Source organism: Pan troglodytes, chromosome 9 (genome assembly GCF_028858775.2).
Source record: "Pan troglodytes isolate AG18354 chromosome 9, NHGRI_mPanTro3-v2.0_pri, whole genome shotgun sequence".
NCBI lineage: Eukaryota > Metazoa > Chordata > Mammalia > Primates > Hominidae > Pan > Pan troglodytes.
In genome coordinates, this window is record NC_072407.2 from 4,599,428 (window position 1) to 4,611,754 (window position 12,327).

General features: G+C 64.6%; 1 protein-coding gene across 4 annotated transcripts; it reads right to left on the bottom strand.

The window, feature by feature from the left end:
• Nucleotides 1-716: 716 nt before the first annotated feature.
• Nucleotides 717-12,224, bottom strand: SIGIRR (single Ig and TIR domain containing). 4 transcript variants are annotated; one of them, XM_016919956.4, is made up of 10 exons: nt 12,030-12,224; nt 4,855-5,014; nt 3,681-3,879; nt 3,062-3,192; nt 2,806-2,946; nt 2,414-2,557; nt 2,065-2,167; nt 1,846-1,996; nt 1,352-1,541; nt 717-1,060 (listed from the first exon to the last, which is right to left on the bottom strand). In XM_016919956.4, exons 2-10 carry the CDS (start codon nt 4,859-4,861, stop codon nt 897-899), a joined length of 1,230 nt encoding a protein of 409 aa, XP_016775445.1. In that variant the 5' UTR covers nt 4,862-5,014; nt 12,030-12,224; the 3' UTR covers nt 717-896. The 4 variants fall into 4 exon arrangements, with proteins under 4 accessions (XP_016775445.1, XP_016775446.1, XP_063639673.1 ...); XM_016919957.3 differs by having other exon boundaries at nt 12,061-12,140; XM_063783603.1 differs by lacking the exon at nt 12,030-12,224 and adding an exon at nt 9,598-9,769.
• Between the last annotated feature and the right edge of the window lie 103 nt (nt 12,225-12,327).

The window sequence follows — 12,327 nt, forward strand, 5'->3', positions numbered from 1 at the left end:
TGAGGACACCCACCCCCTGGGCTCACACACAAGCCTCCCAAGATCAGAGGACATAGGACATGGAGAGCCCAGCAGAGGGACAGCTGGCACCTCAGGGCCGAGAGGGGACAGGGTGGACAGCAGGTGCACCACAGGCACAGATGGAGCAGAGCTGGGGGCGAGAGTAGAGGGGTGACTGGAGTGGGAAGAGGGTGGCTGCCTCGTGGGCTATACTCATGCGGCAAATGAACCCAACTCCTCCTCCGCCCACCCTGGGCCTGGAGTTGCCTGGACCAGGGGCTCTCACACTGCCTGCCTGAGGTTTGGGGTCCAGTGGGCTCTCGGACACCCCCATCCATCTCACCCAGAGCCAGGCCATTTAGTTGTGAAGTTACTGTGGATAGTCTTAAAACAGAAAGTTTCTGTGAAGCTCAGAACTTGAGGTCTCTAAGGAGCCTGCCCCCATCCAGGATCTGCCTGCATGGGAAGGGTCTAGGAAGAGTCACGTCCCCAACCAGGGACCAGGCAAGGAGGCCCAAGGAGGCTACTGTAAGCACGGGACACGCCTGAGCTGGCTTAGGAAGGGGGATGGAGAGAGGGCAGATTTGGTGATTTGGCGGGTGGGGATGAGAGAGGGAGGGGTGGGGATGAGAGAGGAGGGGTGGAGGGCTGAGAGAGCCGCAGAGGGAAGCCGAATCCGAAACCTTCCGCCGCACGGGAGGAGACTGAGGCCCCAGCAGAATCCAAAAGGACTTTATTTTCTGGCACTGGGAGGCGCCCTGAGGCCACAGCCTTTTCCCAGGGCTGCTGGCAGGGTCCCAGGGCTGCTGGCAGGGGTTGTGGTCCTGTTGAGCAGAGGAGCGACGCCGCTGCCCTGGCCCCCACTGTCCCTATGATCCGGCACTCTGGGATGGGAGCTACATATCATCCTTGGACACCAGGCAGTAGAAGTCTGTGCGGGCACTGTAGTTTCGCGAGCCGAGATCCGAGACGTCCACTTCGCTGCTCCGGCTCTCTCCCAGCGAGACCCCACTGGTGTGCGGTGGAGCTGATGGCTCTCCAAAGACAGGCCCCCGGACACCTGGGGTGGGGAGACCGAGACGCCTGCGGTGGCCACCCACAGCCTTGGCCCAGACCCACTGCCAGGGGCTGCCCCTGCTCACCCCCTGCTGTGATGGCCTGTGAGGCCCAGGAAGTTCCCAGGCAGACCGAGGGCCGAGCACCTCCAGGGCAGAGAGGCCGTGCAGGGGCCCTCGGTGCCAGGAAGAGTCCTCAACACCTGGAGCCCCTCCAGGCCCTGTGCCCTGTGCCTGTCCCCACTCCGCCCTGTGCTGAGCTTCTCCAGTTGGGGAGTGGGGCTGGGCGGGCATACCCAGGTCGCCCTCAGGGTCCGGGTCCACCTCTGAGTCCAGGGCCCGGCCCTCCGGGACTCGGCCTCGAAGAATCAGCATGGGGTCCTTGTCGTCCTGCAGCTGCGTCTGGGGGTCTCCTTCCACCGGCCTGTACCGCACCTTCCGCGGCAGCGCCAGCTGCACTTCTTTCCAAAAATCGGAGGAAGGAGTCTGGGGGCCAGGTCGGGGCGGTTTGCAGGTGTGAACACCTCGGAAGCCCCTGGCGTCCTGGCCCCCAAGAGCACACCTGCGGCTGCCCACGGGTTCCACGCCCTGCGACAGCTATTCCGTGGCTCCGGGGGCCTCAAGGGCGGCTCCCCCCACCGGGGCCCCAGGCAGCGGAACCTCCCCCCAGGGCCCATTAACAAAGCGTGGTGCCGCAGAGCTCCCCACGGAGGGGTCCCAGCCTGGAGCCCGGGCACCGCCCATCTCTAACCCGCCGCTAGCCCCGGACCCTCCCGCGCCTGCTCCGCACCACGGAGCCGGGCCTCCAGAGCAGCAAGGTCACCAGGTGGCGGTGCTGGCGCAGCAGGCGGAGCGCCGGGTGCGCGGGGTCGCGCCTCTGGCTCTCGAAGGTGATGAAGATGGGTCTGCGGGTGAGCTCCAGCAGCCGGCACAGGCCCTCCCTGCGGGGCGGGACCGTCAGGGGGGTGGGTGCTAAGCTGGGGCCCACCCAACCTCGCGCGGGACCCACCGGAAGCTGTGGCTGCACCAGGCCCGGCTCAGGAAGGCGTCCGAAAGCACCACGATGAGGCGTCGGCAGCGGCTCAGGTTCACCAAGAGGTCGGCGGAGGGCTCTGCGGGAGGGCGGGCGTCGGCGGCGCAGGGGCGGGGGCGGGGGAGGGGCGGGGCCGGAGGCTCAGGGGCGGCACCGGACGCAGAGCTCTATGGGAGGGGCGGGGCCTGCGGGGTGGGGCGGGTTTTTGAGGCGGGGCCTCGGGGTGGGCGGAGCTCGATGGTGGGGGTGGGGCCCCGGGTGGGACGGAGCATGGGGCGGGGCGGGACCTCCGGGTGGGCGGGGCACGGGGCGGGGCCCGGGATACCAGCGCGCGGCAGGAGGTCGCGGTCGTCCAGGAAGAGCTTGTAGCCCCGACGCCGCTCCAGCTGCGGCTTTAGGATGAAGTTCACGAACTTGCGGTCCTCGGGGCAGTCGCTGTAGGAGACGTAGGCGTCGTAGAGCTTCCCGTCTGCGGACGGCGGCCAGTCACCCCGATGGCTCCCGAGGCCTCACACCAGCCCTCGGGGTCCCCAACACCCCTAACCATCTCCCACGTACACAGGGGCAGACCCGCCCCGGACTTTAACCCCAGCCGGGCTGCACAGAGCCCCCGGGGGCTAACCCCTCCCCGCCCCACGCCTCCAAAGCCGAGCTCAGCAGCGCAATCTCAGGGAGGCCGTGGAGACCCCTCCTCGCGCCCACGCGGGCCCCACGCACCGTTCATCTCCACCTCCCCATACGCGTCCTGGTACCAGAGCAGCACGTTGAGACGGCACTTGACATAGAGCAGGGCGGCCAGCAGCAGGGCCAGCAGGACCAGGAGGGAGGCCAGCACCGCAGCCACGTGGCTTGTAGGGCCTGCGGATGGGTTGCCTGAGCTGCTGCCCCTCCAGCAGCCCCCAAGCCTCAAGATCCCTGGGCCTCACTAGGTCTAGGTCCCCTTCTACCCTCCACCTTGGGAAACCCCCATCACCAGCTCTCTGAAGAGTGAAGGAGAAGCTGATGTTCTGGATGGAGCAGGTGAAGGCCCCATAGACTTCAGCGCTGGTCACGTTGACCCCCAGGACACTGGACACAAGCACCTCTGACAGGTTGGCCTTGACCCTGGTGATACCAAGCCAGGGTCAGGGTCGACTGGGGATACCAGTGGACACCCCCGAACCCCACCTGTCTGGGTTCACCCAGGGAGGCTGCAGAATTGGGCCTCCTGGGTGGTTCTTGGGCCTTAAGCCAAGAGAAGTGACCTGAACCTGGAGGGGGTGCAGATTTGTTTCAGAACAGCCGTCCCAGTCCTGGGTCTGGGGCCTGGAGGTCCTTTGATCACAGACTTGGCCAGATGGTCGGCATTCATTCAGACCCTAGACTTTGCTGACACCCGTAGCCCTAGGCAGTTACGAGGTGTGTGCCTACAGGGGCCATGCAGACCCGAGGGTCTGTCCCTGACATTACTGACCCTCCGTCTGGGTCCACAGAGGCACTCTGCTCGTGTCATGTCTGGCCAGGTGGTTACAGACCCAGGCATAGGTCAGGGAGACCACTGCCCTTGGCATGTCTGAGAGGTCACTCTGACCCTGGATACCCGGGTCTCTTACCAGGAGTGCTCGTGGAGGCTGTAGTGGCCCCCATTTCCCAACGGAAGCCCATCTTTCAGCCACTGGACTGAAGGCAGGGAGCAGTGGGGCCCAGAGACTACCCAAGCCGTGCAGTTCAGAGCCACTGAGCTGCCCAAGGCAGGCCTCAGCACCTGGTCTTCAGACGGGGAGAGGAAGTCAGGGGCCCTATCACAGACACCTGAAGAGAGAGGACACAGTGGGTCAGCTGTGCCAGGGTGCCTGGCCCCACCACCTCCACAGTGGTCCATGGTGCAGGAAGAAATAAGGCCTCTGTGTGGCTTGGCAGTCACACCATGTCTGCCCACGAGTCCCGTGGGGACAGGCTTAGCACTTGGCACGTCTTCCCCCAGTAGTGGCCAGGCTTTGGGTGTTCCGCCCACCCTGTGCTGAGGGGACAGAGAGCAGTGGCCACAGTTGAGCTGCCCCAGGCCCACGCTCAAGCCCCATCTGGCTGCTTGTCCACCCAGGATGTGAGTCCAGCCCCCCATTTCCCAGATGCACCTGTTGCCCACCCCTGGTGACACCATGATGTCTGTCTCATAGGAAGGGCCGGGCACTGCACCCCTCAGCCTGGCCTGCCTCTGCTGGGGAATCTGCAGAGAGTGTGGGCACCAGTGGGTTTGGGGACCCAGATGCCCAGTGTGCCAGCACCTTCCACCTGGATGGGCAGAGCTGGGTGCCTAGAGCAGCTGGCCTCATTCCTGCCTTGGGGGTCTTGGGGCCCTCTGCTCCTGGCCACAGGCAAGCCCTCCCCACCACCTGAGGCCTGAACTTGTTCATCTTTACATCAGGGTGATGAGCCCTAGCGGGAGGTCAAACCACCATCTTCTCAGTAGGGTATGGTCTCCTGCCAGCTCACATCGGCCACACCCCGCTGTGGGCCCCAGCAGTGCCCACTCCTAGCATTCCTGGGGCTTTACTGACCCTCATGAGCCTAGTCTGGGGCAGGAGAGGGTGCAGGGCTCATCCTCACCACTCGCCCTGGTTTCAGGGCCAAGGGCCCAGGGGGAGGGGTGAGCAGGGGCCTTTGTACCCCCGGCATGTGGCCAGGCAGAGTGCCTGGGATAAGAGCAGGATGCACAATGTGGAGCCAGCCTGAGGGGCAGGAGGTGGGAGTGGGGAACTCAAGCCCATCCCTCTCTGACCTGCCTACCTGGCATGGCTCTGAGCCGGGGCCTCCTCGGGGCAGGCTGGGCTCCAGGGTCACCCCCGGCTCCACCGGGCTCCTCGGCCAGCAGACTGATCCAAGAGCTGGGCAGGACTCCTCTCTGTCCTTGCAGTCAGCTGGACAGGGCACCTGGACAGGTCAGAGGCTGCCGCCATCCCCAGGGAACAAGTTAAACAGGAACAGGATGAGTTAACCAGTAACTGCCGACCACAGACAGCACTGGCCCTGACCAGATGCCACCCTGAGCAGCCGCATGGATGCTGGCAGAGTTCTCGGAGGCTAGCAGGGTGTCTCTTTGAGCCCCTCACACGTGGCCAGAATGGGCACCACTTCACGCAGCCCAGGGCCACGGGGAGGGGCCATCAAGTCCAGGATCGCCTCCACTGGTCCTGGGGCCACCATGACGGCCCCGGGGTGCAGTGGACGAACACCAGGTGGGACCCTGTCTCCCGAGATGGCAGTTGGCCTCACTCCTGGCTGTCTCCTTCAACAGAGCTGCCACTGCAGGGGGTGCTGCAGTACCAGAGACACAGCCTGGCCTTGGGGCAGGGTTGTGAGTGATGTAACCTACACCATGGGGGATGCCCAGCTCTGACCACGTCTGGATACAGTCGGCGGGGGGGGTGCCCAGCTCTGACCATGTCTGGATACAGTCGGGGGCGGGGGTGCTTAGCTCTGACCATGTCTGGATGCAGTCGGGGGGGTGCCCAGCTCTGACCATGTCTGGATACAGTCGGGGGGGGGGGGTGCTCAGCTCTGACCATGTCTGGATACAGTCGTGGGGGGGGGGTGCTCAGCTCTGACCATGTCTGGATACAGTTGGGGGTGGGGGTGCTTAGTTCTGACCATGTCTGGATGCAGTCGGGGGGGGTGCCCAGCTCTGACCATGTCTGGATACAGTCGGGGGGGGGGTGCTCAGCTCTGACCATGTCTGGATACAGTCGTGGTGGGGGGTGCTCAGCTCTGACCATATCTGGATACAGTCGGGGGTGGTGCTCAGCTCTGACCATGTCTGGATACAGTCGGGGGGGGGTGCCCAGCTCTGACCATGTCTGTATGCAGTTGGGGGGGGGTGCTCAGCTCTGACCATGTCTGGATGCAGTCAGGGGGGTGCCCAGCTCTGACCATGTCTGTATGCAGTTGGGGGGGGGTGCTCAGCTCTGACCATGTCTGGATGCAGTCAGGGGGGTGCCCAGCTCTGACCATGTCTGGATGCAGTCGGAGGGGGTGCCCAGCTCTGACCATGTCTGTATGCAGTCGGCGGCGGGTGCTCAGCTCTGACCATGTCTGGATGCAGTCGGGGGGGTGCCCAGCTCTGACCATGTCTGGATGCAGTCGGGGGGTGTGCTCAGCTCTGACCATGTCTGGATGCAGTCGGAGGGGGTGCTCAGCTCTGACCATGTCTGGATGCAGTCGGCGGGAGGTGCTCAGCTCTGACCATGTCTGGATGCAGTCGGGTGGGGGATGCTCAGCTCTGACCATGTCTGGATACAGTCGGGGGGGGTGCTCAGCTCTGACCATGTCTGGATACAGTCGGGGGGGGGTGCCCAGCTCTGACCATGTCTGGATGCAGTCGGAGGGGGTGCCCAGCTCTGACCATGTCTGTATGCAGTCGGCGGCGGGTGCTCAGCTCTGACCATGTCTGGATGCAGTCGGGGGGGTGCCCAGCTCTGACCATGTCTGGATGCAGTTGGGGGGGTTGCTCAGCTCTGACCATGTCTGGATGCAGTCGGGGGGTGTGCTCAGCTCTGACCATGTCTGGATGCAGTTGGGGGGGAACTCAGCTCTGACCATGTCTGGATGCAGTCGGCGGGAGGTGCTCAGCTCTGACCATGTCTGTATGAAGTCGGCGGCGGGTGCTCAGCTCTGACCATGTCTGGATGCAGTCGGGGGGGTGCCCAGCTCTGACCATGTCTGGGTACAGTCGGAGGGGGTGCTCAGCTCTGACCATGTCTGTATGCAGTCGGCGGCGGGTGCTCAGCTCTGACCATGTCTGGATGCAGTCGGGGGGGTGCCCAGCTCTGACCATGTCTGGATGCAGTCGGGGGGGTGTGCTCAGCTCTGACCATGTCTGGATGCAGTCGGGGGGTGTGCTCAGCTCTGACCATGTCTGGATGCAGTCGGCGGGAGGTGCTCAGCTCTGACCATGTCAGGATGCAGTTGGGGGGGAACTCAGCTCTGACCATGTCTGGATGCAGTCGGCGGGAGGTGCTCAGCTCTGACCATGTCTGGATACAGTTGGGGGGGGGTGCCCAGCTCTGACCATGTCTGGATGCAGTCGGTGGGGGGGTGCTCAGCTCTGACCATGTCTGGATACAGTTGGTGGGGGGGTGCTCAGCTCTGACCATGTCTGGATACAGTTGGGGGGTGGTGCTCAGCTCTGACCATGTCTGGATGCAGTCGGGTGGGGGATGCTCAGCTCTGACCATGTCTGGATACGTCGGTGGGGGGGTGCTCAGCTCTGACCATGTCTGGATACAGTTGGGGGGTGGTGCTCAGCTCTGACCATGTCTGGATGCAGTCGGGTGGGAGATGCTCAGCTCTGACCATGTCTGGATACAGTTGGTGGGGGGGTGCTCAGCTCTGACCATGTCTGGATACAGTCGGGGGGTGGTGCTCAGCTCTGACCATGTCTGGATGCAGTCGGGTGGGGGATGCTCAGCTCTGACCATGTCTGGATACAGTCGGGGGGAGGTGCTCAGCTCTGACCATGTCTGGATACAGTCGGGGAGGGGGTTGCCCAGCTCTGACCATGTCTGGATGCAGTCGGGGGTGGGGGTGCTCAGCTCTGACCATGTCTGGATACAGTCGGGGGGGGGGTGCCCAGTTCTGACCATGTCTGGATACAGTCGGGGTGGCGGTGCCCAGCTCTGGCCCACGTCTGGTTACAGTCAGGAGTGCACGTGAGCACAGACACCTCGAAACACCTCGGGAAACATCTTGGGAACCCTCAGCTTAGCCTCGCCCTGCGGTTGTGAGGCCGGAGGGTGAACGGCGCCCGGTGGGGATGGAGGTCTCGGGTCCCGTGTCCTTTCCCAGCCCGTAGCAGCAGCCACACACACCTCAAGTCTCCCAAAGCTCCTCAGTGAGGTGGCTGCAGGGAGAAGCCCAGAGCCTCTTCCTTGGCAGCCCAGGGCCCCAGGGGCCTCTCCTCACTGGATGCCACAGGGTCACCCTGTTTATCCAACAGGCACTGACTGTCTACTCCCCTCCCTGCTGCAGGGACACAGTGGAAGTGGGGATGTGGGGATCAAGCCTAAGGTTCTGCACCCCAGCTCCCTCAGGATTCCTCCCCGCTAAGGCCCCAGAGGCGGTGGCAGGGACAGTCCTCTTAGCCTGCCACCTATTCCCTCTCCATGGGTGAAGCACAGCCAGAGGCCCCAGGTTTGACTGTTTGGCAGTTTCCTCGGGAACCGATACAGCATGAGGCACACACCCATGGGGGATGGCAAGGGGGGCCCTTGAAGAAGTCCTTTGCGGTGGAGGACACTCCAAGGAAAGTCCTTGACCCAGGGGAACCACCCACTGAGGGTCCTTAAAGCACACACTTCCCAGGAAACCAACCCCTCACAGCAAGCCCGGGAGGTCACACCCCCAGCTCAGCAGAACCCCTGGCATCTCCTGCAGTGCTTCCGTGACCGCCCCAAGCTCAGACCTCAAAGTCCTCCCTCCAAAAGCAGCCTCAGAGCCTTCTGGAAGTCAAGGGCAGACTGCCAGGATATGAGCACAGCAAGAAAGCAGGTGCCCTCCCCTGCAAACCCTCCTCTGCACCCTCTCCCCTGCCCACCTTCCCCTGCACCCTCTCCTCTGCCTGCCTCTCCTTGCACCCTCTCCCCTGCACCCTCTCCCTGCAAACCCTCCCCTGCACCCTCTTCCCGCACCCTCTCCCCTGCTCCCTCTCCCCTACACACCTTCCCCTGCACCCTCTCCTCTGCCTGCCTCCCTCTGCATGCTCTCCCCTCCCCACCTTCCCCTGCCCACCTTCCCCTGTACCCTCTCCCCTGAACCCTCTCCTCTGCTTGCCTCCCCCTGCACCCTCTCCCCTGCACCCTCTCCCCTCCCCACCTTCCCCTGCACCCTCTCTTCTGCCTGCCTCCTCCTGCACCTTCTCTCCTCTCTACCTTTCCCTGTACTCTTGTCTGCCTACCTTCCCCTGCACCCTCTCCCCTCCCCACCTTTCCCTGCACCCTCTCCCCTGCACACCTTCCCCTGCACCCTCTCCTCTGCCTACCTTCCCCTGCACCCTCCCTGCACACCTTTCCTTGTACCCCCTCCCCTCCCTAACTTCCCCTGCACCCTCTCCTCTGCCCCTCCTCCCCTGCACACATCACATACACACAGCCCTCTGGCCCATGTGCACCTGCACAGAGCTTCAGTCTCAGCCCGTGTGCACACTTGCACCTCCTACACAGCACACTTCCTACCACACACACCTCCCATTACCACTGCACACAGCTTAGGCTGCAGACCCCTCACACAACTGTTGAGTATATACAACACCCATTGCAACGCTTGTCACAGAGCCTAGGACCACAGGCACCCCACAGCACACACACTGCACCTGACACCCACCCTTGGCCGCTGATGCGACACAGCCTCCTGCTGCCCCTCGCTCTGTCTCACACACACATGCACACACATGCATGCATATGGGTCTTGGGCGCCGTGGGCCTCCTCTCAGCCAGGCCCTGACACAGGCTCACTCAGAGCAGCGGGGGAGGCAGTCACCTGGTTCCAGTTCTTTCCTCCGGGGGGCAAATGTTGGTCATTGGTGTGCCTTTGGGAGCAAACTCTCCCCTTCGCTGGGCCCCAGGGAGTGTCCACAGCACCAAGGCTGCTATGGATGCCAAGCGCGGTGGGGACCTGGCTTGTGTCTTTGTGTATTTTGATCAGAACTTTCCCTGTAGCTTCCTGGCCTTGCAGTCACATCCTCTCCTAACCCTAAACCCCACCCAGGCACCCACCCCTTCCCTAGGCGGGCGGGAGGACGGGCAGTTGGTGGTTCTCACCCCGCCTGCCCGGGCTCTTCCTGTAGCTCTGAGTCAAGCGGCTCCTTCCTCTGGGGCCCGCCCCAACCCACCCAGGCACGGCACTTTCCTCTGTGCAGCGTGTGTGTGTGTGTGTGTGCAATGTGTGTGTGTGCGCAGTGTGTGTGCGTGTGTGCAATGTGCGTGTGTGTGCGTGTGTGTTGTGGGGTGGGGGGTGCTCAAAGGGGCAGGTTCCGGGGGTAATGGGTGGGGGGTCCTCCAGCCAGGAGACCCCTGCCAGGGCCACCCTGCACACATACAAGGAGGACCGGGGACCGCGCGGCATGCCTCCCAGATGCTACTAGACCTCACACTCAGGAGCCAAGGGGCCGGTTTGCTCCCCCATGTGTCTCTGACCTCTGACCCCGGGGAACAGGGCCTTCAGAAACTCCCAGTCAACAATGGGGCTCCAGCAGAACTTTTCCGCCCTCTCCCCGTCCCTCTCCCAGACATGGCTCCCCCGATGGGTGAGCAGTTACAAGGGGCTATGGCATCTTGTGGACCTTCCCTTCAGGCTGGGGTGGGAGGGCAGCGCCCCCTTTTCCAAATAAGGGGCAAACACAGGTGGCCGAGGCTCCTGGCTCAGAGCAGATGAGGGGCAGATGGCATCTCCTGTTGTCACCAAACTGACAGCCCCCAGGTTGACCTGGGACTGGGGACCCAGTGACCGGTGGCTGGTATTGCCCACAGAATCAGACAAGGGTCTCCTTTGGACCCTGGCCCTTCCCTCAGCCACATGGGGGCAGGGCTTCATTGTGGAGGGCTGCCATCCAGCCTCCCGGCCCTGGCTGAGCACCCTCTCAGCAGCAGGCTTTCTACACGTACTTGTCTGACTGAGTCCCAGCCCTGCTAGGACCTTCCTTTGTCCCGGTACTCAGCCTTGGGTGATGGTGGGCCTTGGGCTCAGGGTCCCAAAGACAGCACCCCTTCCCCCACAGAGCCTGGTACCAGCCCCTCCTTGAAGTGGGTCCTTGGAAGCCCCTCAAGAAGGTTCTCCCCACACTGCAGGTCAGGAAGCAGGCACAGCAGGGCCCAGGGCACCCCCGCAGGAAGCAGGAGCAGGGCCTCCAGCACAGGCCCTGGGGTCAGCCGCCAACTGTGAAGCCCCGGCTCGGCGGCTGCTCTGTGCACCCGGTCTCGGCGTCACCATCTCTCAGGGCTGGCTTGGCACCCTCTCCTTCCCTCTCTCTGCTAACGTCCTGCACCCCCGAGCCCCCAGGTCCACCGTCCAGGGTGAGCATGAACACCCACAAAGTCTCCGACCCTCGCCCGCACAGCTCTTCCGAGGCGCCCAGAATCTCAGTCCAAGCCTGGCCCTGGTCGCCTCGCACTGCCCACCGCACTCTGCTGGGCACCTTGAGGTTCTTAGAAAGCGCCAGCTCCTCCCGCCCTCAGACCCAGCCAGCGTCCTCGGTCCGCGGCCGCCCCTGCCTGGTGGGTTCGACGCTCAGCACCCAGCACCCTGCAGGCGACTCCCGCTCAGCTCGGACGCGCCCCCCCTCCGCTCCCCGTGCGCGCTGGGCCCCCAGCGCCTGTCCTGAAGCAGGAACGTGGGTAAAAGGCTGCGGCCCCGCAGGCCGAGGGGCTCTGGTTCGCTCCCCTACCCCGCGCCCACCTGCGCCCTGGGCGCCCTCCAAGTGAGGAGGGCGGAGAACGAGGACGCGGCCGGGAGGCGGGCACGGGGGTGCGGCTCGGGGCGCTCGGCCGGGGCAGAGGCGCGCGGATGGCGGAAGCTCCACCCGGCGCCGGGCGAGCTCGGGCCCCAGCCTGACTCTTGGTCCGCCCTCGGCGCCTCAGGAAGCCTCGAGCTGGGATCCAGGCTTGGGGAACCTAGGTGGGATCCCTGCGCGCCTCGGCGCTCCTAGCCCCGCTCTGTTCTGCGCGAGGGTCACCAAAAAGCCGCTGACCACGTCGGGCAGAGGAAAGGGTGGCCCCCGCCCCCTTCGCCCACTTTCCTCCCTTCCCCCAGCCCTGGAAAGGGCCAGGACGCGGGCGAGCTCGGGCTTCCGGGCGACGCGGGAACCTCCCCGGCCCCGAGCCATTTCCTGAGAGACCGCGCCCAGGGACAAGCAGCGCCCCGGGCCCCGACTCCAGGCCTGCAGCGGCTCTGGGAGGACTGCGACCTCCACTCACCTTCGCGGGTCTGATGGCGACCGCCACTCACCTGCTGCCAGGACCTGGGGCTCGCGCCGGGCTGGGGCGGGGCAGCTCACCTGAGCCAGGTGCGCCGCGGCAACAGCCCCGGCGGCGGCGTAGCCCCGGCAGCGGCAGCAGGTGCGGCCCCGCCCCGCAGTCAGGGCGGGGGCGGACCCCAGCGTCCCGCTCTGCGCCCAGGGCTGGCGCTGGAGGCTGCGCTGCTGCCCGGGAGCCGCTGCTGCACGGGCCTGGGGCCGGTGGCCAAACCAGCCCAACCAGCGCGCAGAGCCCCGGA